At 38.4% G+C, this 27666-nt stretch overlaps 1 protein-coding gene across 1 annotated transcript; it reads right to left on the bottom strand.

Moving 5' to 3' along the window:
• Positions 1–2333: 2333 nt before the first annotated feature.
• Positions 2334–7867, bottom strand: PABPC4L (poly(A) binding protein cytoplasmic 4 like). The gene has a single exon (XM_069556603.1). The coding sequence runs from the start codon at positions 7009–7011 to the stop codon at positions 5899–5901; it is 1113 nt and encodes a 370-aa protein (XP_069412704.1). The 5' UTR covers positions 7012–7867; the 3' UTR covers positions 2334–5898.
• Between the last annotated feature and the right edge of the window lie 19799 nt (positions 7868–27666).

Raw genomic sequence — 27666 nt, 5'->3', positions numbered from 1 at the left:
ACTGTATGCAAAAAAAAATTAATAGCAACATCCTCCATGTCAGTGGCATTACATTTGAAACTCAGATGTGCTGTTAGCATTTGGCAGAACTTAACCAGGGATGATTTTAATATCTAAGGTGATGTAAATATGAATGGGTTAACAACTTGCGATGTGACATCACTGTCTAAACTGCCAAGATCTCTCAGAAGTTAAGCCTCTTCTATGACAAAGAATGCTACTAAGAGGATCATTTTTCTTTTCTTAATTGATGGGTTCAATTGTGTCATTCAGGGGAACTTCAATATAGTTAAAAATATTTTATAAACTCTTAGACCTGACCATTAGACAAAAACAAAAAGGAGCTATAAATACTTCCTCTGAATAAACTTACAAAACAATCTGATCTTAACAGATACAAATACAAGTAAATGTGGAATTCGGAATTTAGTACCTCTGTTTTTTGTTTTCTTACAGTGCATAGTTAAAATGTGAGGTTATACTAAATTTGTGTAATACAGGAAAAATTAAACTGAAAAGTTTGGATAAGTCCAGTTTTGCTCATTCTGACAATTTTAATGTATTAAAGGATCTAATATATATTCTTTAGTAAAGAAAATGAGTGCCCATCCTTTTAGGTTTGTGTTATTTAGATTCATTTTATATATTGGGGCCATTTTGTAGGCACCTAACTTTGTAGATGCTTTTTCAAGATTTTTCTATTACATTGTCAGTGGGAATTTTTTTTTAAAACATTCTTTATACAGAATATCTCATTAGCTGGTGATACAAAGTAAATTCTTTCCTTCTGGTGGTATGATTCTAAAATTTTAACTAACATACATGAAGATATACTTGACTTAGACTAAATTAGAGCTCAAGAAACAAATACCTTATTAAATGTAGAGTTATATTTGAAATATTCTTGACCTTTTGTAACCTGTTGATAATTATTTTTGGTGGAAACCCATTGTATGAAGTATGCCCAGTCATCTCTGACTTTTTGCGACCCCACGGACTGTAGCCCACCATTCTCCTCTGTCCATAAATTTTCCGGGCAACAGTGCTAGAGTGAGTATCCAGGGGATCTTACCGACCCAGGGACTGAACCCACGTCTCTCACGTCTCCTGCATCAGCAGCTGGATTCTCTATCACTGTGCCACCTGGGAAGGTTGGAAACCCACTGGGGTGACTAAATTGAATTTGAACTTTCCAGTAAAATTTTCAATAGATACCTAATTTAGATCTAATAAAGCATGACATGTGAAAACACAATTCCCATTACTAAACAAAAATGAATTCAGTTTTATACAGAATATATTGCACAATTTAGTCCCTATGATTATACAACCTGAGGGAGAAGAAACTGGTGAGTTTGACTCAAGTATTGAAAATGATTTGCAGGGAGAAACTTTAAGACCTAATTGTAAGTTAATGTTAGCAGGAGAAAATATCCAGTAAGTACTGAAATTAAAAATTAGATATAAATGATAAAAAATAAATCCAGGGTTTAGTGGATGCATACACCTATTAATATCTCCATTCCTGCTGGAATTTCTTTCATTCATAAGCCCATTCTGCACAGAAAGTTGACTTATTTCTTAATTCTAATGGCAGATCTTATAGAAGATACATATCAATAATGGACAATGAGAACTGAGAGAGAAAGTTGTTAAAAGGTTTCTAGGAAAGGTATTATACTATGAATGTTACTGTGTCTCAGTGTGATGACAGGGATTCTTGTAAACACCCTGACTCTCTCCCTGATGATGACGCTGAGATACAGAGAGTGAAGAGCTAAAAGACTCTAGAACCAATATAGATGTTTTCATATACCTTGCATGAAGATACCTTAAGTCTGAATATTTTAATAAAATTTCCTTTTCTAATGTGAGATGGATTTTCTATTACTTGAAGCCAAAGATATCTTGAGGTTATTTAATTTGTTTGACCCTTTATATATTTAAAAACTATCTTTTTGATGTATTATTTTATTATTTACTTTAAAAATTACATTATGATGTACATTTTCTAAATATAATACAAGTAAGCTAATTTGAAATCCTCAAAATATTAGTTAAATTTTGCTTTAACAATAAAATTCAAAAGTGTCTTTAAAATAGTCCCTCATGAAAACTTAGAGGTTCTTTTCAACCATGGTCCCACAATTATGAAGAACTTAAAAAAAAATACTAGTTCATATGAGAACTGGTCTTTTAAAACATAAAATATGAATGAGTATCTTCATTTAAAAATGAAAGTTGTTTTCAATTTACTCTTATGAGAAACTGATTGCTAGAAAATCATAAATACTTAAAAATAAGTAAGTAAAAATAATTTTTGGACATGAGGATTTTGGACACCATTGAAAGATTCAGACTTTATTTGATCTCTTTTCAATGGATTTATACAAATGTTAAGAACATGAAAGCATCAATTCTAAACTACTTTAAAAACTTATTTTTACCAACAATAAATCAACTTAAAATTTTAAAAAATAAAATTTCAAAAGGCACATATTTATTCAATTGGCTGTACAAGCAGACATCTGTATAACAAACTTGGCAACGTGTGTGAGGACAGAGAAGGGAGAGCAGAAGCAGTGGCTTGAGGCATCTCTATGGAAATTAGCTTTTACAGGACTACTTATTAGAAAGTGAAGATTCTTTTCCTTTATCAAGGCACTTGGACTTAAAAAGAGTAAAGTTTCTTTAATGCCTGAATCTCTGACGCCACAAGAACTTGATAGGATCATACACACACAAAATTTAGAAAAAGTAAAGTTTAAATAATCAAAACCTACAGGATTTTTTGTAAACTTTTTGTAAACTGACAGTCATTTCTTAAGGTAAATGTTAAAAATAAGAAATTTTTACTAAAATGGCATATTAGTGTGTCATAAAACTATAGCCACAATTCACCTAAACAACTGACATTATGCCCTATTAAATCCTCACACATGTGAGAAGACAATTCAGTTCCCTGATATTATCTTGATAATCCATTTACAAGTACTGTGAACTTTTGTTCAAATACATGAACATTTTTATAAAATAGATTTTCCAGAAAAAGATGTCAAGGCTTGATATGTGTACTACAGTTCTAGTCCTGTTGCCTGGCGCCCTTTCTTAAAAGCTCTCTGCTTTGCAGGTAAATACTTCTCAATACAGTAATCCAAAGAGCTAAAGAATTATAATTGGCATATGGATTTCACATACACTTTTACAGTAAATCAGTATTTACCAAAATATGTTAATAGAAGTGAAAAGCAACATACTTTAAAAAATATTTAGTATAAGTTGTGAATAAGATACTGTATACACAAAAGCTTTGCTTAGAAAGTACTGAGAATATGAAACTCTGAAAGTCATAGAAGACAATACATATGAATTGACAATACATATGTATGTGTGTATGGGGGGGGGTTTGTATATTTCAGGTGTTTAAAGTGTTTTAAAATATAACATTAAAGCCACCAAACTAAGAGTTTGAAAAATTTGAGGTTAAAAATTTAATTTTGAAATGACCCTCAAAACTATAAACAAGATGAAAGTATCAGCGAAAAGAAGTCTAACAACTCCATATAAATAAAAAACACCCCCCTCAGGAAAACACATTAAGATCATGAAAATAAACTAACATCATTTACAAAAATATGAAAATATAAATGTTCAGTAATTACAAGAAATGCTGTTTAAATTTTGAGGTAATAAAGTAGTAAAATAAATAATCATGAAATATTTTGTTTTTACATATCATGTTGAATCAGACAACAGAGTAAGCAAAATCCCTCTTATTATATGGAAATGAGCAGTCCTACTCACAATGGAAATTTCTTTTTTCACAGTGGAAATGTTAAGTGGCACAAGTTTCTAAACAGCATTTGGGTAATATTTATCAAAATTAGTTTTTAAATTGTCCTTTTAAACATTAATTCCAATGAATCACACATTTTCTTAATAAATTAATTATATATATCAGCATATATGAGTTTGCAAGGGTGTTTATCTCCAAGTTGTTTATGATAGAACAAAAAAGGAAAATGGAAAAAATAATCTAGTAACCTATATGTTTATCAAGAGAAAATTGTTACATTATGGTACAAACATTAAAAGGAAGATAAAAATCATTAAAATTATAGTGCAAATACTTACTTCCAACTACCCATGGAAGCTGACTGTGTCATACTGTCAAATTAAGTAAGCAGTTTTAAGAAGGTTTACAAGTATGATTCTATTTTTGTTAAATTACGTGTATATGTATAGAAAAAATTGGGGAGGAGATGCAACATATTGTAACAGAAGCTCTGTCTCCACAGTAGGATTATATGTTGCTATAATTTTTTCCTTGTCTAAAAGATACTTTTAATTTAGAAAATGTGCAATGAATGTTCATGTATTTGATAGAAAAATAAACAGAAACAGATTTTCTCATTCTTTCACAGCTCAAGTATTGCTGAAGTAAAATATTTTAATATTTCTATAATACTGTGCTGGTAATATATGAAACAGAAGACTTGGATATATGGTTACAGGGAGCAACTAAGCAGAGAAAAAAAAATAAAACAACAAAAACAAAACTATTTTCTAGACACCTTTTTGGTATGAGAAAATCAGAATTTTAAAAGTAATTAGTTAAATGTAAATAACTCTTGCATCTATTTCCAAACTGGATTTCAAATAGTACACAGTAAAAGTCAGTATAATAAAACCCTTTTTAAAAAGTATAGAGGAACCACATCATATAAAGGAAAGGCAGGAGAGAAGAAAAGTCTGGAAATGGGACTGAAATCAAAATTATTCTGGACAACAGGCTAAGCGATATAACTTCAATTTATCAGAAAATCAGTTAGTGAGCTTCTGATTAATCAAAGCTAAAAGTCAGCTTTAAAGGGTTACAAAGCTCTTAAAGTCTAGTAAAAGGGACATGGAGGTCATAAAAATAGGGAAGTTTTACTTTTCTGGAACCCTGAGATAGTATCACTACATGGAACAACATATAACAGAGATTAGAAAACACAGTTGTTAAACAAAATTTCTATGTTCCCTATATATGACTTACATAATATTGGTTCCTGATTCAAAACTTAAGGCATAATTTTATGCTGCATACAAAGGCCAATTTTTGACCTGAATTGATACAGGGTTATAACTTAAGGAATGTAGAAGTTAAGGTTTTACTACTCAACTCACAAATCTGATAACCAGCAAGCACCTGAATTATGTCAATCAATAGAAAGAACAGTAAAATATCCTATAAAGCAGATTTGTAGGCAACATTAAAGTAATTCCATCATTAATTTTAGCCATCAGAAAAACAATCATTTCAGGATAAAAACCGAAAGAAAATTCAATGATTTTCTACTATTTTAAACATTAATTCAAAATGAAATTAGATACTGAGTTTGTAGTAGGAATTTTTAAACTTTGGTTTCTTTTAAAAACATTAGATGAGAAATTAGAAAGTTTCTTTTTATAAAAATAAATTAATTTCCAATGCTTAGGTATAAGAACTACTTTGGGCATATTTTCATGGAAGAATTTAAAGCTAGCAATACTATTAAAATAAGAAAAATTATGCAAAAAACACAAATAATTACCACACTTCAGTTGGTTCAAAATGTAGTAAAAATATATCTAATTATACTTATTACTATGAACACTATCAAAATCGGAAAAATATACCATATTATAATTACATGGTGTGCCTCTGTAAAAAGAACCAAGGTTCTAAGATTCAATTATTTTTTTCTCCAAAGGAAAATAAATAGCTTTGTATACAAAACTTTCCATCACAACGTTTACTAAAGTAACCAGCCATCAGCTGGAATTTAAATTTACTGAGGAGAATTCAGGCAGAAATCACTAACATTCCTCAGTCTGCAGCACACACTGGCTGATGCAGAAAGTTTTCCTCTCCTAGGGTTTCTGGGCCAGGGCGATGTTGAGTGGCTTGGAGCCTAAGATGCGGCCGTTCATCTCCGTCATTGCTTTAGTGGCCTCCTCCGCAGAGGAGAAGCAGATCAAGCCAAACCCTTTGCTTCGCCCTTCTTCCTGCATTACCTTAACCCTGCTAATTGATCCAAATGAAGAAAATTCCCTCCGCAGTTTTTCATCATCAATGGTCTCATCCAGGTTCTTAATATAGAGCTTCGCACCCCGGCACCGCCGAAATCTTTCATGTTTCAGCTGCTCAAACATTTGCTTTAACTCAGCCTGTCGCTCTGCTTTCTTCTGTGCCCGGCCTACAAAAAGCAGCTGTCCGTTTATGTCCTTTCCATTCATTTCTTCAACAGCCCTTTTGGCAGCCTCATGGCTATCAAAACTCACAAAGCCAAAGCCTTTGGATTTTCCACTGGAATCTGTCATAACCTTAACACTCAGGGTTTTGCCGTATTTGCTGAAAACTTCCTTCAGCCTCTCATCATCCATCTCATCTCCAAAATTTTTGATGTAAACATTGGTGAATTCATGGGCTTTGTTCTGAAACTCGGCTTCTCGATCTTTGCGGCTTTTGAATCTGCCAACAAACAGCCTGCAGTCCTTAAGCAGTGTCCCATTCATCTCCTCAATGGCCCTGTCGGCAGCAATCTGGTTTTGAAAGTGCACGAATGCATAGCCCCTGGAGCCATGATCATCACTCATCACCTTGGAGGACAGGATCTTCCCAAACGCTGAAAAGTGTTCATAAAGGGTTTTGTTATCAATGGATCTGTCCAGATTCTTGATGAACACGTTCCCAATTCCAGATTTCCTTAAGTAGGCATCACGTTGAGACCACATGAGACGGATGGATTTGCCCTTTATCAAGTCAAAGTTCATGGTGTCCAGCGCCTTCTGGGCATCCGCCAGCTGCAGAAAGTTCACATAGGCGTAGCCCAGGGAGCGGCGGGTGACCAGGTCCCTGCAGATGCGGATGGACAACACTGGCCCCACGGCGCTGAACTTCTTGAACAGCAGGTCCTCAGTGACGTCAGCATGGAGGTCACCCACGTACAGGGAGGCCTGGCGGTACTTGGCTGCTATATTCATCTTGCGCCTCACCACCAGAAGCCGGTCCCTAAAGAGCTCCTGGGGTGATTTCTCCAGGAGTGTGGCCCGGGCTCAGGCGTGGTGGCCTCTGAGTCACGGTTTTGAGGCTCAGTGTCGGGGTGCATGTACGGCTCCCCAGGCTCAGGCATCATCCTCATTCCAAAACCCCCCACAAACCAGACCGGCCCATCCTGGAACAGGGGTGAGAGAACTTTGAAATCTCAAAGAAAGGCTCCCAGGCCAAGCCTGTCCTTCCCGGCCAGTGTGTGAGCAATCTTCAGGTGGCGGGCTGGCCCTCCATCTGAGGGTTCTCCACTCTGGTTCAGCCCTTTGATCGCTGGTTTCCAAATAAAAATAGGCCTTGTTCAGGCCGGTTTAAAGTTACAGCCTCCGGGGAAGAATTCCACAAGTGGCCGCTGAGGCGACGACCCGGGACTCGGCGCGCGGCGGCGAAAGCGGGGCCTCGGAGCCCCGAACCGCCCGGGACCGGGTCGTGCTGGCGCCGCCGCCCGGGCGCGGCCGGGGGCTCAGCCGGCTCCGCGCGCCCTGATCGACCCCGGCCGTTTTCCTCCCTGCAGACCCCGCGGGGAGCCCTGGGAAGGACGGGTGGGGGATGGGGAAGCGGACAGATCGACGGGGTGGATGGACGGACGGACTGACGGCCGCGGCCCGGTGGGCGGCGGCGGCCAAGCAGGGGCTGGGGGCTCACCCGGGCTCCGGGCTGCGGCCTGCGGGGGGCGGACGGGAAGCCCGGAACTCGCGCGCTCAACTTCCCGCGCACTCGCTGCCAAGGGGGATGTTTTCTTTTTTAATATTTTTGGAGAATGTTTTTCTTCCCACCCGCCCCTCTAGCTCACTTCCCAGCCCCCTCCGAAGGCTTGGCTGAGGAGCAGGAGGCGGTGACCAGGGTGGAGAAAGACAGCCTAGGGGAGTGGCCCTAATAAACCCACCCGCCCGCTGGCCCTGGCGTGAAGTCTTACTGCGGGAGCTTTGCCAAGTGTGGATCTGGGCTTGTCACTTCCTAACTTCAAACCGTCCAGTGGCTTCCTTTGACTCTTGGATAAGATCCAACATCCGTACCTTGTTCTACAAAGTTCTGCGGGATTCTTTCCATGTTCAACTTCAAGTGCCCCCTGGATCCCCTTACTAAACTACATGCCTTCTTTTATTCAGGGGCAACTTGGCAAAGCTGTGTAGATGCTCTTTCCAAACAGAAGTTTCCCTTATACCTGTTTTGAAAAACTTTAGTTTTCACTCTTAGAAAGTTACACTACCTTGTATTTTCCTGGAGTTTGTCTAACTTAAATATATTGTACATTCCATGGCAGTAGGGACCATAAACTCGTTTTATTTCCTGGCTTAAATTGGAGAATGAGGTGCTCAGCATTTACTGAAAGAATCCATTGCGTGGAATAGATGAGATATTTAATCTGACGTTGTTTTTCACGCCTGGAAACATGGAAATAGTGTTCCTTACCTCAAGAGTATTGTAAAGATTAAATGAATTAGATTTGGAAATGTCTAACAATATCTGGCAGAGAATAGGCATTGGGTAACATCGGTTTTATTTCTTCTAGTTAAATAAATTCCTTAACATCATTTACGTATAACATTAAATTTGAATCATCATGCATTTTAAAGAATGTTACCTGCAAAATTGAATTGTGTGGATTGGGTTATATAAGGTTAATCTATGGTGGTTTTCAAACTTTAATGGACATTGAAATGCAGAAGGAATCTTTTTTGAAAGCAGATTCTGATTCAGTAATTTGGAAGGAACTAGAAACTCTACACTTCCAAAAAGCCCCTGTGTGATGCAGATTCTGTTGGTCTTTGAGCTACACTCTTAACAAGACTTTAAGGCTAAATGAATGAGTCCCCATAGTGGTGTCTTCTCTAAGGGTTGGAAAAAAAAAATTTTTTTTTCCTTCAAGAGATAATGATACTTACAAAATTCTCAGTGATATATTAAACACACACACAACTAAACTGGAAGGTGATTTTCACTATAAAATCCATATTGCTTTTAACTTATCTAATGTTGAATAATGATTCTATGAGAACTCCCAAATGAATCCTGATTACTGCTTTTTGTTTGTGAAATTTATTCTGATATGTGTTGCTCTTGTAGGATCATTGTTTAAATAAAGTAATCTTTTCTTCAACCATATATCTTCTAGGTGCAATTAAAATGGAAAAAAAGAACACTGACATAGGTGGTAGATACCAACAGTGGATACCAGCACATACTTAAAAAATTCAGACAATATTTGGCATTGTTCAAAGTAAATAAAAGTTGTCACCATATTCAGTATTAGCAGATCTGTAAAAAAAAGAAAGTTTCTAAGTGTACATTTCCTGAGAATTTTGCTAAGACTTTTTATTTCTAGGAAAAGTGCCTAAGATCACATTAGTTCTTCGTTAAATAATTTAGCTATAGCAGATATCAGAATATTTCAAACTCATTTATTTTCCATTTTACTTTAGTGTAATCTTAATAAACATTTTGTGAAAAGCAAAGAAGAGTTTCCGGTTTAATCTTAAAATTTAGTCTTAAATTCTTGTCTCTAATCAACTTATAAGTGAAAGGTTCAGTTCAGTTCAGTTCAGTTCAGCTCAGTCACTCAGTCGTGTCCGACTCTTTGCGACCCCATGAATCGCAGCACGCCAGGCCTCCCTGTCCATCACCAACTCCCAGAGTTCACTCAGACTCACATCCATCGAGTCAGTGATGCCATCCAGCCATCTCATCCTCTGTCGTCCCCTTCTCCTCCTGCCCCCAGCCCCTCCCAGAGTCTTTTCCAATGAGTCAACTCTGCATGAGGTGGCCAAAGTACTGGAGTTTCAGCTTTAGCATTATTCCTTCCAAAGAAATATCAGGTCTGATCTCCTTCAGAATGGACTGGCTAGATCTCCTTGCAGTCCAAGGGACTTGCAAGTCTTCTCCAACACCACAGTTCAAAAGCGTCAATGCTCCGGCGCTCAGCTTTCTTCACAGTCCAACTCTCACGTCCATACATAACCACTGAAAAAAACAGCTTTGACTAGACGGACCTTTGTTGGCAAAGTAATATCTCTGCTTTTGAATATGCTATCTAGGTTGGTCATAACTTTTCTTCCAAGGAGTAAGCATCTTTTAATTTCATGGCTGCAGTCACCATCTGCAGTGATTTTGGAGCCCCCAAAAATGAAGTCTGATACTGTTTCCACTGTTTCCCCAACTTCAATTTGTTAAATGACCACCAGTCATGCTTCTTATTTATACTACTCATTATACTGCTTTCATTTTTTTATGTTTTAACAAAGTAAGCGTTTTTAAGCATCTATGATTCTTTCTTCTCTTTAATTTTCTAAATCTCATCATTTTGTCAGTTGTGTTGATTCAATAATTTCTTAATTTGGGATGTCTTTTACCCTTTGCCCTTTGTTTCTATTCTCATTACCACTGCTCTTGCCTCATTTCCTTGTGTATTATTGGACAAGTTTTATTCATTCATCTTCTTTTGTTTATATGCCAGTCCAGTGTGCATTGTGCTGCTAGCATAATCTTACTAACAGTTCTTTCATAAGATTTCAGTATAAAATAACAAATGAGTACCAAAACTGTGCAGTATCAGTTCTATCCTAGCTACATATATCTTCTGTCAGGCTAATTCATCATTTGTTTTATATGTACATACAGTTAATTCTTCTAAATATATACTTCCCCTTTGATTATCTAAATTTTATTATCCTTGAGCCCTGTTTTCATCAATAATTTTTTCTCTCAGTAGTCCAGCTGACACTGATTACTTTTCCTTTTTGGAAACAATTTATTTAGCATATGCATCGTGTATTTGTACTTAATTTTGGCATGAATTCACTGGGTTTGGTAGACTTTGACTTAAAATTGATACTGCCAATGTTCATTGTCTTGTACTTTCCTTACCCAATTGTTGCAGGTTTGCATATTGCTGACTTGCATGTCTTCTTAATTCCTCAAATATTCTGAAAATATCTCAATTAAGTGCCAACAATTTGCCTCTTTTTTTTTTTTTTTTTTTGGACTGCACAGTGTGGCATGCAGTTTCTCAGTTACCAGACCAGGAACTGAACCTGTACCCTCTGCAGTGGAAGCTGCTGCTGCTGCTGCTGCTGCTGCTGCTGCGGCTGTCGCTTCAGTAGTGTCCGACTCTGTTGGACCCCATAGACGGCAGCCCCCCAGACTCCCCCATCCCCGGGATTCTCCAGGCAAGAACACTGGAGTGGGTTGCCATTTCCTTCTCCCATGCATGAAAGTGGAAAGTGAAAGTGAAGTCGCTCAGTCGTGTCCGACTCTTAGGGACCCCATGGACTGCGCCTACCAGGCTCCTCTGTCCTTGGGATTTTCCAGGCAAGAGCACTGGAGTGGGGTGCCGTTGCCTTCTCCGGCAGTGGAAGCATGGAGTCTTAATTGCTGGACCACCACAGAAATCTCTGTTTTGCCTCATTTTGAAATACATTGTAAGTTTGTCCATCTTATGTTATTTGGCGCAATCACCAGAGTACCAGTATATTTTTTGTGTGGGTGACTTACAGCATTCAGAATTAGAGGACATAAGATGCTATTTTGCTTAAATGGCAGGAAAAAATGTTTGTTAGTGTTTCTATTCACTGATATTGATGTTAACGGAAATAGTGCTTAACTCAGTATATATTATGAAGAAATGAGTAAACAGCTATTTTGAGTATGAAAATGCATTTTAAAACAGAAATCTCTTGTACTAATTAGACCAGTTTCTGACATCTACTTGAATCATTGCTCTGATGTAGTCAAACTATTGATAAAATTTTCCTTATTTCTGTTCAAAATGTTTCTTATAATCTTAATAGAAAGCAAGAACATAAATGAAGCTTTTTTCTTATATTTAGATAGTGTTTTGTTCAGTATTTACTCCAAAGTGTAATATTGCATCTTTTAGTTTGTTTCAATTTTATTTAACAATTATGGTCTCTCTTCAGTTGTAACTGTTTTCTCATTTTTTTCTTTGCCAAAATAGTGTTAATTTCCTTAGAATGAGGTATATGATTTATGTATCAAAGTGGTACTTCTTCAGAGCATATAAAAATGTCACAAAAATAATATTTGATTACTAGCAGTTCTTGATCAAAAGTTCAAATCAATCCAAAATATCATTTGCCAGTAAAAATACAGGCATTAAAGAAATTAAACTGAATATGATACAACATCTTTCCCTGAAAGTTTCAAGGCTCTTATTAGAAAAAAAAAAGACTACAGCAACAATTTTAAAACAACGTAAATTCAGTAGCTAAGAATGTATAAGATAGAAATTTAGCAAAGGAGATATATGAGTAAGTCTATCTGTTGCTGCTAAGTCACTTCAGTCGTGTCTGACTCTGTATGACCCCATTGACAGAAGCCCACCAGGCTCCCCCATCCCTGGGATTCTCCAGGCAAGAGTACTGGAGTGGGGTGCCACTGCCTTCTCTTGTAAGAACCAAAAGAAGATTTTGCAGAGAAGATGGTACTAAAGAAGACCAAGCTCTCTTTTTGTGAACTATGGGGAAGTTACCTAAATAATGTTGGTGTCAGGCTTCCTTGGTGGCTCAGCAGTAAAGAATCTGCCCACCAATGCAGGAGGCATAGGTTCGATCCCTGGGTTGGGAAGATCTGGAGAAGGAAATGACAACCCACTCCGGTATTCTTGCCTGGAAAATCCCAAGGTCAGAGGAGCCTGAAAGGATACAGTCCACAGAGTCACAAAGAGTTGGAAATGACTTAGCGACTAAACAAGGACCACCACAACTAAAATGTTGGCATCAACCAGTATCCACTTAATATTGCTGGAATACAAAGTGTGAAGAAGGAAGTGGCAGGAATTGAGATGAGAACAAAGTAAGAGCAATAGACCAGATTGCCTCACATGCTAGGCTGTATTACAGAATTTGTTCTAAAGGAAAGCTATTGGAATAATTGATCTAAGAAATGACTTGTTTATATTACATTTCAGAAGTGTAATGTGAAGATAATGTGAAAGACATGGAGTCCTGGAGACATGAAGCAGGGATAATGTAAGGATGCATAATCACAAACCATTCTGAGTATGAAAATGGACTTTAAAATAAAAATCTCTTGGGGAATTCCCTGGTGGTCCAGTGATTAGGACTTGGCAGTTTCACTGCTGTGGCCCAAGTTCAGTCCTTCATGAGGGATTGATCATGCAAGCTGTATGGCCAAAAAAATAAAAGAAAATAAAAATAGAATAGAATGGAATAAAATAAAATCTCTCATACAAATGAGACCAAAGTGTTTCTGAAGTCTGCTGAAATGGTTGCTCTGATGTAGTCAAGTGAAGTGAAGTGAAAGTTGCTCAGTCGTGTAATCAACTGTTAGTAATGTAGTTTTCGGCATACAACTGATGTTGAAAAGCATTTGTTTTAAAGTTCCGATCTGACTGTCCTCAGATGGCTGCCCAAAGGTTCTGCATTTTGTCACTTTGTCCTACCTACTTTACTTGTACCCTTTCTCCTTGCTCCAGAGCTCCAACTTCATCTTTCTGTTTAATCCCTGTTGCCAAAGCTAAGAAAGCTGCTCACCTTGTATTCTCAGTTTTTTCAGTTAGTGATCAGACTCATCTATCACCATGTATTATCACCTTTCATAACACAAATCCATTGTACTATTATGCCCAAATCTCTTCAACCCTACCAAGGGTAGGCAAGGAAGAACTAAGGGAGTGAAGAAGTCTGAGATGCTGTTCTTGGCCAGCTATCCTTTTCTTGGTGAACCTATGTACTACTGTAAGAGAATTGTATTGGCTCTGCTGCTGCTGCTGCTGCTAAGTCACTTCAGTTGTGTCCTACTCTGTGTGACCCCATAGACAGCAGCCCACCAGGCTCCCCCATCCCTGGGATTTTCCAGGCAAGAACACTGGAGTGGGTTGCCATTTCCTTCTCCAATGCATGAAAGTGAAAAGTGAAAGTGAAGTCGCTCGGTCATGTCTAACTCTTAGCAACACCATGGACTGCAGCCTATCAAGCTCCTCCATCCATGGGATTTTCCAAGCAAGAGTACTGGAATGGGGTGCCATTGCCTTCTCCATTTATTGGCTCTAACCTTGATGAATAGAGAAGGATTGGGGACTCCTGCCTTATTCCTGTAACCAGGGAAGATCTAATATTTTTCATGAAGGTGTTCATCTCATTACTGGTTATTCACACAGAGATGATTTCCTGACACCCAGCTGGGGATCTCTTGTCTACTTTGGACAGAAATATGTTCTGCTCATCTCATCATTTTAGCCTCTACTTGTCTACACTGCTGCCGTTAGCTTTAGTCAGCCAAATTCCTATCTAGAAAATGGTGTCCCAGGTTCTACAGGCTTAACCCTCCAAAGTTTCTGCATTATGATCCACAGGAGTCAGAGCAGAAGAGAAAGTGGTTCAAGACTGGGTCACTGGGAACTGATCCTCTAGGTGTTAATGATTTCTCCTCATTCATGCTCTTCTCTGAAGGTGAGCCTTATGGAAGAATGTGAACAGGTTGATACCAGTTCAGGTTGTGTAATTACCTCTGCTGTTCTCTTGCCAGGACCATTTCTGTAATTAGGTAGAAAAGTTTTATGAAGCAACAACTTTTCTGCATGGTCCCACGTTCTGGCTACAAGTGACAAATTCCAAATACCTGAAAAGATGTTCTATATATAAAGTCTTTTTCCTGTAGTTTGATAATTCTATCTTTAAAGAAAAATCTTTTCTTCTGATTGCAGTTCCTGATATCTTATCTTGGTGTGTAACTGCATCTTCTGATGTTTGCTGTTATGTCCAACTGCAGGAGGTACTAGTAAATTATAGGCTTAGGAACTGTTCTGTTTAACTACTTGCTATGTGAAAACCTCCTTATCAATCCCATTGCAGCATATATAAATACAGACTCATTTGTTATTTTTTACCATTGGTCACTATCCTCAACACTCACACACAAGCTATACCACCACCATTACCAACATCTTTAAAGTGAAAATTCCACAAAAGCAAAAATTGTGTCTAAATGAGTCACCACCATATTCTCAATGCCTTAAATGAGGGCTCCCATGCAATGGGGTTCTCAACACTTCTATTTTGAATGTTGACAGACAATTCTTTACAAATCATTTACACTTCTACACATCTAATAAATAGAGGTATGCCTGCGTGCTCAGTTGCTCAGTCGTGTCCAACTCTTTGTGACGCCATGGACCATAACTTGCCAGGCTCCTCTGTTCATGGAATTTACCAGGCAAGAATACTAGAGTGGTTTTCCATTTCCTTGTCAAGGGATCTTCCCAACCCAGAGCTCAAACCTGCGTCTCTTGCATCTCCTGCATTGGCAGGTGGGGTCTTTCCACTGCAACACCTGGGAAGACCATAAGTAGAGGCACTGAGTGCCTTTGTCTTGAACTATGGTTTAAACAATGCTTAAATAGCAAATGGCCTTGGAAAATATTGTGTTTCTCTATGAAACAAAGTGCAGGTTTATTCAAAGACTTAGAAGATATAGATACTTTCTTTGGAGCACAGAGCAGGTGTACTTCCTGCCCATTATAAATGATTCAGATTTTGTAAGTACTGGGTTATTCTTCTCTTATACAACCCACTGTGGGTGCAGGAGTCACCTGGATGTTCATACACCAAACTGTGGGAATTTGGGCTTGGGGAAAGTAACAAGCAAATGTTAATATGCTGGCTACTGCTGTCATTGTGAGGAATGAAGTCTTTGTCTCTAACCCAGAGCATCCATAAAACTGTGGTAAGCTAATTTCTTTGATTACAGGTAGGGTAAAAATCTCAGACCTTCATAGATCTTGACAGTTTTGGTAGCAATAATGGGATCCTAACAAAGACACGGATCTCTGGAAAGGAAGGCTAATGGCCACACAGGTAGCTAAATGGGATTTATCTGTAGCAAAAGTATAAACCAAATAATATTAATGTCATCTATGTGGCCAAAAAATTGCTCCTCAGTTTATTGCTTGTTAATCAGGAGAAATTGGCCAGGTGGTCTCAGGGTAAGACTAGGGGAACAGATACAAAGTTAGCTGCCCAAATGGCACCCTGGTTGGTGTTGTTCAGTCATTAAGTTTACGTCCGACTCTTTGAGATCCCATGAACTGCCACATGCCAAGCTTTTGTGTCCTTCACTATCACCCAGAGTTTGCTCAAACTCATGTCCATTGAGTCAGTGATGCCATCCAGCCATCTCATCCTCTGTGGCCTCCTGCCCTCAGTCTTTCCCAGCATCAAGGCCTTTAACTCTCCTCAGGGGGAGGCAATTTTCTCACTATTCTGGTCTCAGGTCCATCCCATTGAAATAACTAAGATTAATCCGGGACAGGCAGACTGTGTAACACTTTCAGACAGTCATTGCAGACACTTGCACATTCACTGAAGGTGAAAAGCAGGAAATTTATGACCACTGTAGGCATTAACAAGACAAGTAAATACAACTTTGGCTAGTTCTTATGTTCGATGATGCTGGGATAGAGTATGAAAGACTTGTGGGAAAAAAAAAAATAGCAGTAGCTGTGTCATCTCCTGGCTCAGGTGCTTCTATGGGGTTCCATGGTCTATCATGTCAACTTTAGAATCATTTGAAGACAAAAGGAAAAGATCTCCAGTTATCTATTGAGTTGTTTTTCAGTGGGTGCTAACTATTATAGGTAGTAAACAGCTTTGGTCCACTTAGGGAGATTTTCCTGAGATAGAAGTACTGTCATGGAAATGTACAGATGAGTAAGTGACTAGTATTTATGCTATTACTGTCCTGATTGGATTTGAGCAAAGTGACCCATGGGGGAAATAAATTACCAATCCAAAGAAAGTTTTGTAATTCCAAAAATAACTAACCCCTACCATTATGGAAAAATTTCCCAGCCCCTATATTAAAACAAGATGAAACTTTCATCTTATGACAATGGAGCAGGAAATGCCTCATATTAAGGCGAACTGCTTTAAAAAAGTTGCTGCTCTATGAGTCAAGCCCAGCTTGGCTAAAGTACACTAACCCAACAGCCCCAAAGGCAAATTCATTGGCTGTGGCCACTGAATGTATTCTCCAAGGCTAAACAAGTTTGTGCCAGTTATTAGGAATAGAACGCTTGATAGGTAAAGACTTTTGAGCAGGCTGAAAATATTGGAATTAATTTATTTAAATCCAAAGCGAAAATCATACCACTTAAACCTGATGATAAAGGTGAGTCTAATTTTAAAGATAAGGAGCAGCTTTCCTTGTGTACATTGCCTAATCATTTGCTCCATGTTTACTTCCACCTCAGGCATTTCAATGAGAAAGATAATTATTGATTGGCCAAAGTTTCCTGGTCCCCGAAGAGAAACCAGTGTCAAGCATGATGGGCTATTTCAGGGAAGGGAAAGAATCAAAATTCAATGATGTTATTGGACACTGATGTTCAAGTCGCAATCCTACCTAAGCTCTTGGAAGGAAGAGGGTGCTCAAATCCAAATAATGGGGTTGGGCACAGTTCACAGTGGGCAAGAGAAGCCAAATGGACCTTGTGGGTGGGTGAGTCCTTTGGGACAAAGCAAAGCACTGGTTCACTGATTTTACAACTGAGTTTATACTAGGAATATATGTGTTAGGTATTCATACATTCTTACAAATTGGTAAATTAAAAACAATCCTCTTTGGGGTACTGTATTACAGATGTGGTGGCTCAGTGGCAAAGAATCCACCTGCCAATGCAGGAGATGCAGTTTGATCCTTGGGTCAGGAAGATCTCCTTGAGAAGGAAATGACAACCCACTCCAGTATTCTTGCCTGGGAAATCCCATGAACTGAGGAACCTGGCATGCTAAAAACATGGGGTCACAAAGAGTAGGAAACCACTTAGCAACTATACAACAGTTATGGATATAAATAGCTGCTCCTTATCGAAACATCTGGGTCCCTAATATAAATGCCCACGTTAAGAGTCATTCACTCAAGAATTTGAGAGCAATCAAGCTGATAAATGAATGTTCAGCACTTAACTGTCACTGCTCTCTGAGTCCATCATTGTGTCCCATGTTTCATGACTGTGTTTCTACAGTGGAGAAATGTCACATTACATTGATTCCTGCCCACTCCCAGCCTCCACTGGTGTTGCCCTCTCTTGGATCAATCAGTACAGGTTCACCACCACTAACACATATTCAGGTTACAGTTCTGCTGTTCAAGTTCAGTCTGTACCACTGTGATCTTTGAAGCTAAACTATTGTAATTTTGGCTTCTTGATCCAGGAATACTTAAACAGTCTGATAATGGAAAACCTTTATTGCAAAATCCACTCAACAGCAAACTGATAATCAAGTTACTCAATTAATGTTCCATGCCCTGCATCTATAGACATCATGGAGGATTAGAACATCCTCAAAAATCAAAATGATTCTGACTGTACCTTCCTCTGCCACTGTTGGTCTATACCTTGTAGTCGAAGAGTTTAATCACTGAATGCATATGGCTGTCCCCAGCAAGTTATTATCTCATTTGGTCACTTCCTAAGTAATGATCAGGATCAAGCTAGGTTATATAGACTTATTATGAGTAGTTGCAGTCTACGCTGTCCATGCTTGACCATATGGTCTTTTCTTTCCCCTAATGTCATCAAGAGGCTGGACTGGTTAATGTATCCTCTAAGAAGTAGCATGGCCAAAAGGAACTCAAGGGACTCAAACTCTGTTTGACGGGAAACAACTCTTCACACATCTCTTGTGTTTCTGCATAAACTGCAAGAAGAGGTACAACTGCCATTTCTCCAGACTGTCCTTTCTAGGATGTTTATATAGTGAACTAACTGCCTTGGAAGATAGAGTTGATGTCTCTCCAAAACAAACACCAGGCATTCTTGGTATAGCTTATAAAATATCTCTGTTCCCAAGTCCAAGTTCCTTTAATGCAACCTACTTAATATTAAGGGGTCACCTTAGTCTCTTCATAGGACTCTTTGGGAATTGCTCTTAGGGAACTGATAGGAGAAATGATTATATGCTGGCTGCTGCTGTTGCTCTCAGAGATTAAGTTCTTTGTGCCTGATTTATATCTTTTCTCAGCATCCATGAAAACAGAATACTAATCTAGCAGTAAAAAGCAGGGGAGATATCAAAAGTGCTCACAGATCTTGACATTAAGCAAGTAATTGAATGAGTTATGGATAGTTTCTGTCATGTATGAAGCACAATTCTCATGACTTTGGAGGAAGGTCACTGGTATATTTCTGCATCCTCATACTGCACTCAGTATCACCTCTCCATCTCCACTGGCCAAGTGGTGCTGCACCTAAGTGCAATCAGTAAGACTGGAAGCTATCTGGTATACAGCCGCCAGTCCCTCCTTCTTTTGTCTATTCTCTGCCTTACAAGTTTCAGTGGGTTACCTTAGCCCCCTTTATTTCCAATGTCCTTATCAAATTAGCTTTAGACACAAAAATATTGAAAACAACTTGGGTTTAGAATATATTTGGGTCATTTTTGACTCCATCAAAAATATATTTAAAAATATATATATATATACATATACTCTAGAGTACTTTAACTTGAACATGACAATCTGAGAGAAAGTCTCTAAAGTCTCCATAATCTTCTTGTTATTCAGTGTCTGGAACATTTCATTTTGGCCTCTGAAGTCAAACACCTGCTACTATGTGCCTTGGACTTCTGCAATCTGAGAACACTGAAGAGAGTCTGGGTTACTTATTCTATTTCCTTTCTAAGACTGAATGGTTCCTTGCTGAGCAGCACACAATCCACAATTGACTAGGATCCTTTCATTAAGTCTACCTCGGTCTACATGCCGTTTCTTTCTATAGGAATGAGATGCTGAAATGTCTTTAGTGGAGTCTTGGCATTCTTCACCACTGGCTTCCTTTCCTAATATTTTATGCAGAAAATTCTCTGCATGCATCATCCTAATAAACTTTTATAAAAAGTCATAGTCTTGGCTGGCTAGATAGAAAATCTCTTTCTAAAACCTACACTTTGACAGCTGTCCTAGTGCTAAGATCACTGTCTAACTCATCCTACAGCTGTCTCGGGGCTAAGATATCTGTCTCCTTCGAATCCTCTCTCCTAAAGAGGGTCATAGAATTACGTCTTCTCAGGTTATGTCTACAACTAATCCTATGCACCATTTTTTCTAACAGTTTCTAAAAACTGTAATTTGATTCAGGGTACTCAGTTACCACACCAGGGTTCACCAATCCCAAGAGAGAGATACCACATTCACAAATTTGGCCATTGTATCTTACAGCGTTCCACTGTGTGCAAGTCCAGGACGTTAACTAGGAAAGACTCAGCCTTGTTTACAGCTAATCATGATCACCTTCAGACACATACAGTCAGTCTCAGCTGGCAAATCAGAAGTCCTTTTTCATTTATGTTTCCTTCTCACTCCATATCTCATCCTTTCTATTTCCTCAGATTTACTGGTATATGAGGCATCATTTCTTATGGTCTAGGGCAGGAAAACCTATCGACCCTAGATCCTGATAGTCTTCAAGAAGAGGGCATATACAACAACAAACCCCCCTTTTTTTCATGCTGATGTTGAGTTTTTATGTCATAACATTTTTAAAGTAACATAAAATATTTTCATTCTTAAAGGCCCAGCTCCACCAGAAGTAAAGAATGAGAAGAACAAGAGACTAAAGGGACAGAGACCTGAGCCAGTCACAGAGTCAACTGAATGCTTACTGATGAGGGCCTGAATTAAGGTACTAAGTACTTTAGAGTTGTTACATATGCAAGAGGTGGAACTGGTATGTTATCTGAATTACGATTTTCCCTAAAATTACTCATAAAAATGTTTAGTATATAACTAATAAGAGCAACTGTCTCTTGTACATATCTATATTCTAGACAGTATATATTTTTACATAAAAAGAGTATAGAATAAGTGCTCAACCAATTCCTATTTTTAAAAAATATAGTATTATTATCAATTTTACATATTTTGCCTATTCATTTCTGACAACAGTCCTAAAAGGGAGCTACACTTACCATTGTTTTAGATCTGGACATCAGATACAGAAACTATAAGTAAGTTGCCAAGTAATCGAAATATAAGAAAGTGATGATTTTAATCTATGTCTCTCTGATCTCCAAACTCATTTCTTTCTATTGTATAAATTACATTAAGTTTAAATGTAGTTTTTGATGTTTCTGTAAACATACTTGTGTCTTTTTTTTTTAATTGAGATTGAAATGTAATATAAGCCCCTGAGTCCCTGTCCTTTGAAGTCAAAGGCTTTTGTTTTATTAATAGTCTCCCAGGTCTCCCCTGAGTCTTAAAAGGCTGAGTCAAGAGTTAATAATTAGAAATGTGAAGATGTAGAAACCGACAATAGCTGTTGGCAACAATTTAGACTAAACCAGCCACAGAGAAGTCACCGGCTCCCAGTTCCCTGAAAGATATAGATCAAAGCCTGACATACATTCCTAACTTATTTTTGCAGGAAGCAGACCTGCCTCCAGGTGAAAACTACTGACCTCAACTATGCAGAAAACAGACCCAGTTGAAACCATAAGATTTGTAATTCTAGAAACTTCATCTTGATGCTAACTAATCTGAGAACTGTGCATGCAAGCACTGATCAGCTCAGTTCAGTTCAGTCACTCAGTCGTGTCCGACTCTTTGCGACCCCGTGAATCGCAGCACGCCAGGCCTCCCTGTCCACCACCAACTCCTGGAGTTCACTCAGACTCACGTCCATAGAGTCAGTGATGCCATCCAGCCATCTCATCCTCGGTTGTCCCTTTCTCCTCCTGCCCCTAATCCCTCCCAGCATCAGAGACTTTTCCAATGAGTCAACTCTTCACATGAGGTGGCTGAAGTACTGGAGTTTCAGCTTCAGCATCATTCCCTCCAAAGAAATCCCAGGGCTGATCTCCTTTAGAATGGACTGGTTGGATCTCCTTGCAGTCCTAGGGACTCTCAAGAGTCTTCTCCAACACCACAGTTCAAAACCATCAATTCTTCAGCACTCAGCTTTCTTCACAGTCCAACTCTCACATCCATACATGACCACTGGAAAAACCATAGCCTTGACTTGACGGACCTTGGTTGGCAAAGTAATGTCTTTTCTTTTCAATATGCTATCTAGGTTGGTCATAACTTTTCTTCCAAGGAGTAAGCGTCTTTTAATTTTATGGCTGCAGTCATCATCTGCAGTGATTTTGGAGCCCTCAAAAATAAAGTCTGACACTGTTTCCACTGTTTCCCCATCTATTTCCCATGAAGTGATGGGACCAGATGCCATGATCTTTGTTTTCTGAATGTTGAGCTTTAAGCCAACTTTTTCACTCTCCTCTTTCACTTTCATCAAGAGGCTTTTTAGTTCCTCTTCACTTTCTGCCATAAGGGTGGTGTCATCTGCATATCTGAGGTTATTGATATTTCTCCCAGCAATCTTGTTTCCAGCTTGTGTTTCTTCCAGCCCAGTGTTTCTCATGATGTACTCTGCATATAAGTTAAATAAGCAGGGTGACAATATACAGCCTTGACATACTCCTTTTCCTATTTGGAACCAGTCTGTTGTTTCATGTCCAGTTCTAACTGTTGCTTCCTGACCTGCATACAGATTTCTCAGAAGGCAGGTCATTCCCATATCTTTCAGAATTTTCCACAGTTTATTGTGATCCACACAGTCAAAGACTTTGGCATAGTCAATAAAGCAGAAATAGATGTTTTTCTAGAACTCTCTTGCTTTTTCAATGATCCATGTACCCTTAAAAAAAAACCCGCCCTCACACTGCCTTTAAAAGCCAAACTTTATCTGCAACAAGATGTTAAGATGATTCTTAAAGACACTAGTCTACCATCTTCTCATTTAGCTGGCTTAGCTTTCTTTAATAAAGTCATTTTCCTTGCCTCAACACCTTGTCACTTGACTTACTGACCTGCTGTGCAGCAGGAGACCAACACTGGGTTTGGTAACAAGATCTAACTGATACATAACATTGTGTGACTTTACAATATACAACATGTTGATTTGATATACTTGTATATTGCATTATGATCACCACCTTAGTCTAGCTAATGCCTCTATCACATAACATGATTACCTTTTATTTTTGTGGTGACAGCAGTTAAGATCTATTCTCTTAGCAACTTTGAAATTTATGAAACACTATCGTTGAAAATAATCTCTATGCTGTGCATCTCTAATTTTTTAAAACAATAATCAATCGAACTTAAAAGGCATTAAAAGGATTTCAAAGCCGATAAAAACAAAGTGTCAAGCAATATTGTTTCCGTCATCATGTACTGTATTCCTTCATCACAATAATTTGTATTTTTTGTAGCCATTTAGAACATCCAATCAGCATTCTCTGTGTCTGTATTTCTGTTATTTCTTAATTTACCTTCTCCTTATATTTTGCTAACACATCTCTTCTTGTCAGCTAACTAATTAAACAATCTTCCAGACTATATTGTGTAAGTTCCTAATAGGGTGTCAAAGAGACCCTGGAGACAAATGCATCACCAGGCCATGAGTGAGGTTTGGAGGGATTCTGGGAAGATGTGCCACTTTGATGGACAGGGACTTTGAGCTAATAAAGCCCTCAGGGATCTCCTTGACCCTCTGGAATTTTCATACTGACATAGCTGAAATTCTCTTAAGCTGTTCTGCTCCCAGAAGAGATGTAAGTTTATTTTTACCTGGAGTCCAAGCTGGTTTTACTTATTTGTTTGCTTGTTTATTTATGTTTATTTTTATTGAGATATAATTGACATGTATTAGTTTCAAGTGTACAATATCATGATTAGAAATCTGTATATATTCACTGAGGAGTCAGCACAAGAATAAATCTAGTTACCACCCATCACCATACATGGTTACTGTATTTTTTCCTTGCAATGAGAAATTTTTGGAGGCAGGCTAGTTTTAGATAACCATAAGAAGGCTACTACTGAGAAAAATTTCAGAGATGATTCAAAAGGAAAAAGGATGAAAGGAAAGAGTGATTTTGAAGAAGAATGACTAAGTTCCGGAAATATAAAAACCATACCTGGAATACTATTATGTCAATCTGAGGAAACAGGTTGTTTCTGTGGTCATGTAAGTCTAATGATAATCATCTTTATAAATTTTCTGGGACTTACTTTTTCATTTGTGAAAAGAAAATCATGACTATGAAAGCAAAGTTATCTGATACAATAATGGAAATCAGCAATTATTGAATGTATGTTAGTCGCTCAATCCTGTCTGACTCTCTGTGATCCCTTGGACTATAGCCCCAAAGCTCCTCTGTTCATGGGATTTTCTAGGCAAGAATACTGGAGTGGGTCGCAATTCCCTTCTGCAGGGAATCTTCCCAACTCTGGGATCAAGTCCAGGTGTCCTGCATTGCAGGCAGAGTCTTTACCATCTGATATACCAGGGAAGCCCCTACTGAGTGCTTACCATGAGTCATGTTTTACCATAGTATGTTATATGAATTATCCCATTTAATTTTTACAAAATAGCATGTGGTAGATACTATTGTTAGCTCCATTTAAAGATAACAATGGTGAGGCACAGAGAGTTTAAATTATAATTGCCTAGGGTCATGGGGTTACAAACCTTGACAGCCTGACTCTAGTCAGTTTTATTCTTGGCTTCATTAGTGAGCCAACTTTTTACTCAGATGCTGCCAAAATGTCCTTCTGAAGGCTGTTTCTGCACAGGTTGTGGGGTGATAGTGTCCACTTTGTTCCTGGTTCTTCTGGCAGCTCTCCTTCAGATTTTAGCCAGCGTTAGTCAATGGGCTTTGACACAGACACCCATTAATTTGCCCACCTATTCACCTACTCTTATCTCAGTAGCCTTTAATCCTCTGCCCTCTGTCTACTTGACTCAAGTCTTCCTCCACGCTGCTGAGCCAGTGAAGGCTGACCCATGCCCTGAAGATACCAGTAGTCTCTAACAGCTCCACCCTCTGTCTACCTCATTCTCTTCTAGCCCAGTGTGTTTTGCTCTCTATTTTCTTAGTTTCAGTCTTACCAACATTAGCCACATCCCCACTCCAGATATAAAATGAAAATTAGGCCAGGGTGAATATTCAGCCCTTCTTACAGCACAGGGGAATTTGGTTGTTCAAAGACTTAGATACACAGTTTTCTCTAATGTTCTTTTTTTTTTTTTTTAGTTTTTTATTTTTTAAATTTTAAAATCTTCAATTCTTACATGCGTTCCCAAACATGAACCCCCCTCCCACCTCCCTCCCCATAAAATCTCTATGGGTCATCCCCATGCACCAGCCCCAAGCATGCTGCATCCTGCGTCAGACATAGACTGGCGATTCAATTCTTACATGATAGTATACATGCTCCCTCTCCCTCTGAGTCCAAAAGTCCGTTATACACATCTGTGTCTCTTTCCCTGTCTTGCATACAGGGTCGTCATTGCCATCTTCCTAAATTCCATATATATGTGTTAGTATACTGTATTGGTGCTTTTCTTTCTGGCTTACTTCACTCTGTATAATCGGCTCCAGTTTCATCCATCTCATCAGAACTGATTCAAATGAATTCTTTTTAACGGCTGAGTAATACTCCATTGTGTATATGTACCACAGCTTTCTTATCCATTCATCTCCTGATGGACATCTAGGTTGTTTCCATGTCCTGGCTATTATAAGATACACAGTTTCTGTTGACAGTCATTCTAAGCTGTGACAAACTTTTACCGAACTGGAATTTTTATTGAATTTTTCATGTCATGTGCATTTTTAAATCTTGTCAGCAACTCTCCATCTATTCTTTCAATGATATAACTTGTCTATGAAATCATTACAATCTCTTAGTTTTTTCCTAGTAAACCAAAATTTATTTTCTCTTCCTTTATGAATTATTTGTAGTTATTTTTTTGTTTGTTTTTTTGATACTTAAATCTTTTAAAGCCATTAAGAGTGTTTGTTTTGAATGGTGTTTACTGCTACTTCAGTTCAGTTCAGTTCAGTCGCTCAGTCATGTCCGACTCTTTGCGATCCCATAAACTGTAGCATGCCAGGCCTCCCTGTCCTTCACCAACTCCCGGAGTTCACTCAGATTTACGTTCATCGAGTCAGTCATGCCATCCAGCCATCTCATCCTCTGCCATCCCCTTCTCCTGCCCCCAATCCCTCCCAGCATCAGGATCTTTTCCAATGAGTCAACTCTCTGCATGAGGTGGCCAAAGTATTGGAGTTTCAGCTTTAGCATCATTCCTTCCAAAGAACACTCAGGACTGATCTTTAGAACGGACTGGTTGGATCTCCTTGCAGTCTAAGGGACTCTCAACAATCTTCTCCAACACCACAGTTCAAAAGCATCAATTCTTCGGTGCTCAGCCTTCTTCAGAGTTCAACTCTCATATCCATACATGACCACTGGAAAAACCATAGCCTTGACTAGATGGATGTTTGTTGGCAAAGTAATGTCTCTGCTTTTCAATATGCTATCTAGGTTGGTCATAACTTTCCTTCCAAGGAGTAAACATCTGTTAATTTCATGGCTGCAATCACCATCTGCAGTGATTTTGGAGCCCCCCAAAATAAAATCTGACACTGTTTCCACTGTTTCCCCATCTATTTCCCATGAAGTGATGGACCAGATGCCATGATCTTGGTTTTCTGAATGTTGAGCTTTAAGCCAACTTTTTCACTCTCTACTTTCACTTTCATCAAGAGGCTTTTTAGTTCCTCTTCACTTTCTGCCATAAGGGTGGTGTCATCTGCATACATGAGGTTATTGATATTTCTCCTGGCAATCTTGATTCCAGCTTGTGCTTCTTACAGTCCAGTGTTTCTCATGATGTACTCTGTATATAAATTAAATAAGCAGGGTAACAATATACAGCCTTGACATACTCCTTTTCCTGTTTGGAACCAGTCTTTGTTCCATGTCCAGTTCTAACTGTTGATTCCTGACCTGCATTCAGATTTCTCAAGAGGCAGGTCAGGTGGTCTGGTATTCCCATCTCTTTCAGAATTTTCCACAGTTTATTGTGATCCACATAGTCAAAGGCTTTGGCATAGTCAATAAAGCAGAAATAGATGTTTCTCTGGAACTCTCTTGCTTTTTCCATGATCCAGCGGATGTTGGCAATTTGATCTCTGGTTCCTCTGCCTTTTCTAAATCTATCTTGAACATCTGGAATTTCACAGTTCTCATATTGCTGAAGCCTGGCTTGGAGAATTTTGAGCATTACTTTACTAGCATGTGAGATGAGTGCAATTGTGTGGTAGTTTGAGCATTCTTTGGCATTGCCTTTCTTTGGGATCGGAATGAAAACTGACCTTTTCCAGTCCTGTGGCCACTGCTGAGCTTTCCAAATTTCTACTTCACATACACACAAAAATGCATTTCTTGATTATAGACTTGTCTCATCCTGTATGTTGCAGCCCCATTTGTGGTGAAGATGTAAAACTTTTTCAGTAATTTAACTCCCAAGGAAAAATATTCTCTAGCAGTTCCTAACATATTTCTCTTTGTTAACAATCTTAAATTATCTTCCTCCTCTGTGAACCATATTTTATTAATATGTCTTATCTAAGTTATATTAATTTTTTTCTGTAATAATATTTTATAAGCTCTTACAAAACTCATAAATACTACAAAAAAGCACCGTCTTGGAAATAACAGTCTAATTATTGTGGTTGATATTTGCCCTTTCTTTAGCA

Source organism: Ovis canadensis, chromosome 17, assembly GCF_042477335.2.
Source record: "Ovis canadensis isolate MfBH-ARS-UI-01 breed Bighorn chromosome 17, ARS-UI_OviCan_v2, whole genome shotgun sequence".
NCBI lineage: Eukaryota > Metazoa > Chordata > Mammalia > Artiodactyla > Bovidae > Ovis > Ovis canadensis.
Note: the sequence above shows the minus strand (reverse complement) of the source record. Positions and strands in the feature narration are given on the sequence as shown.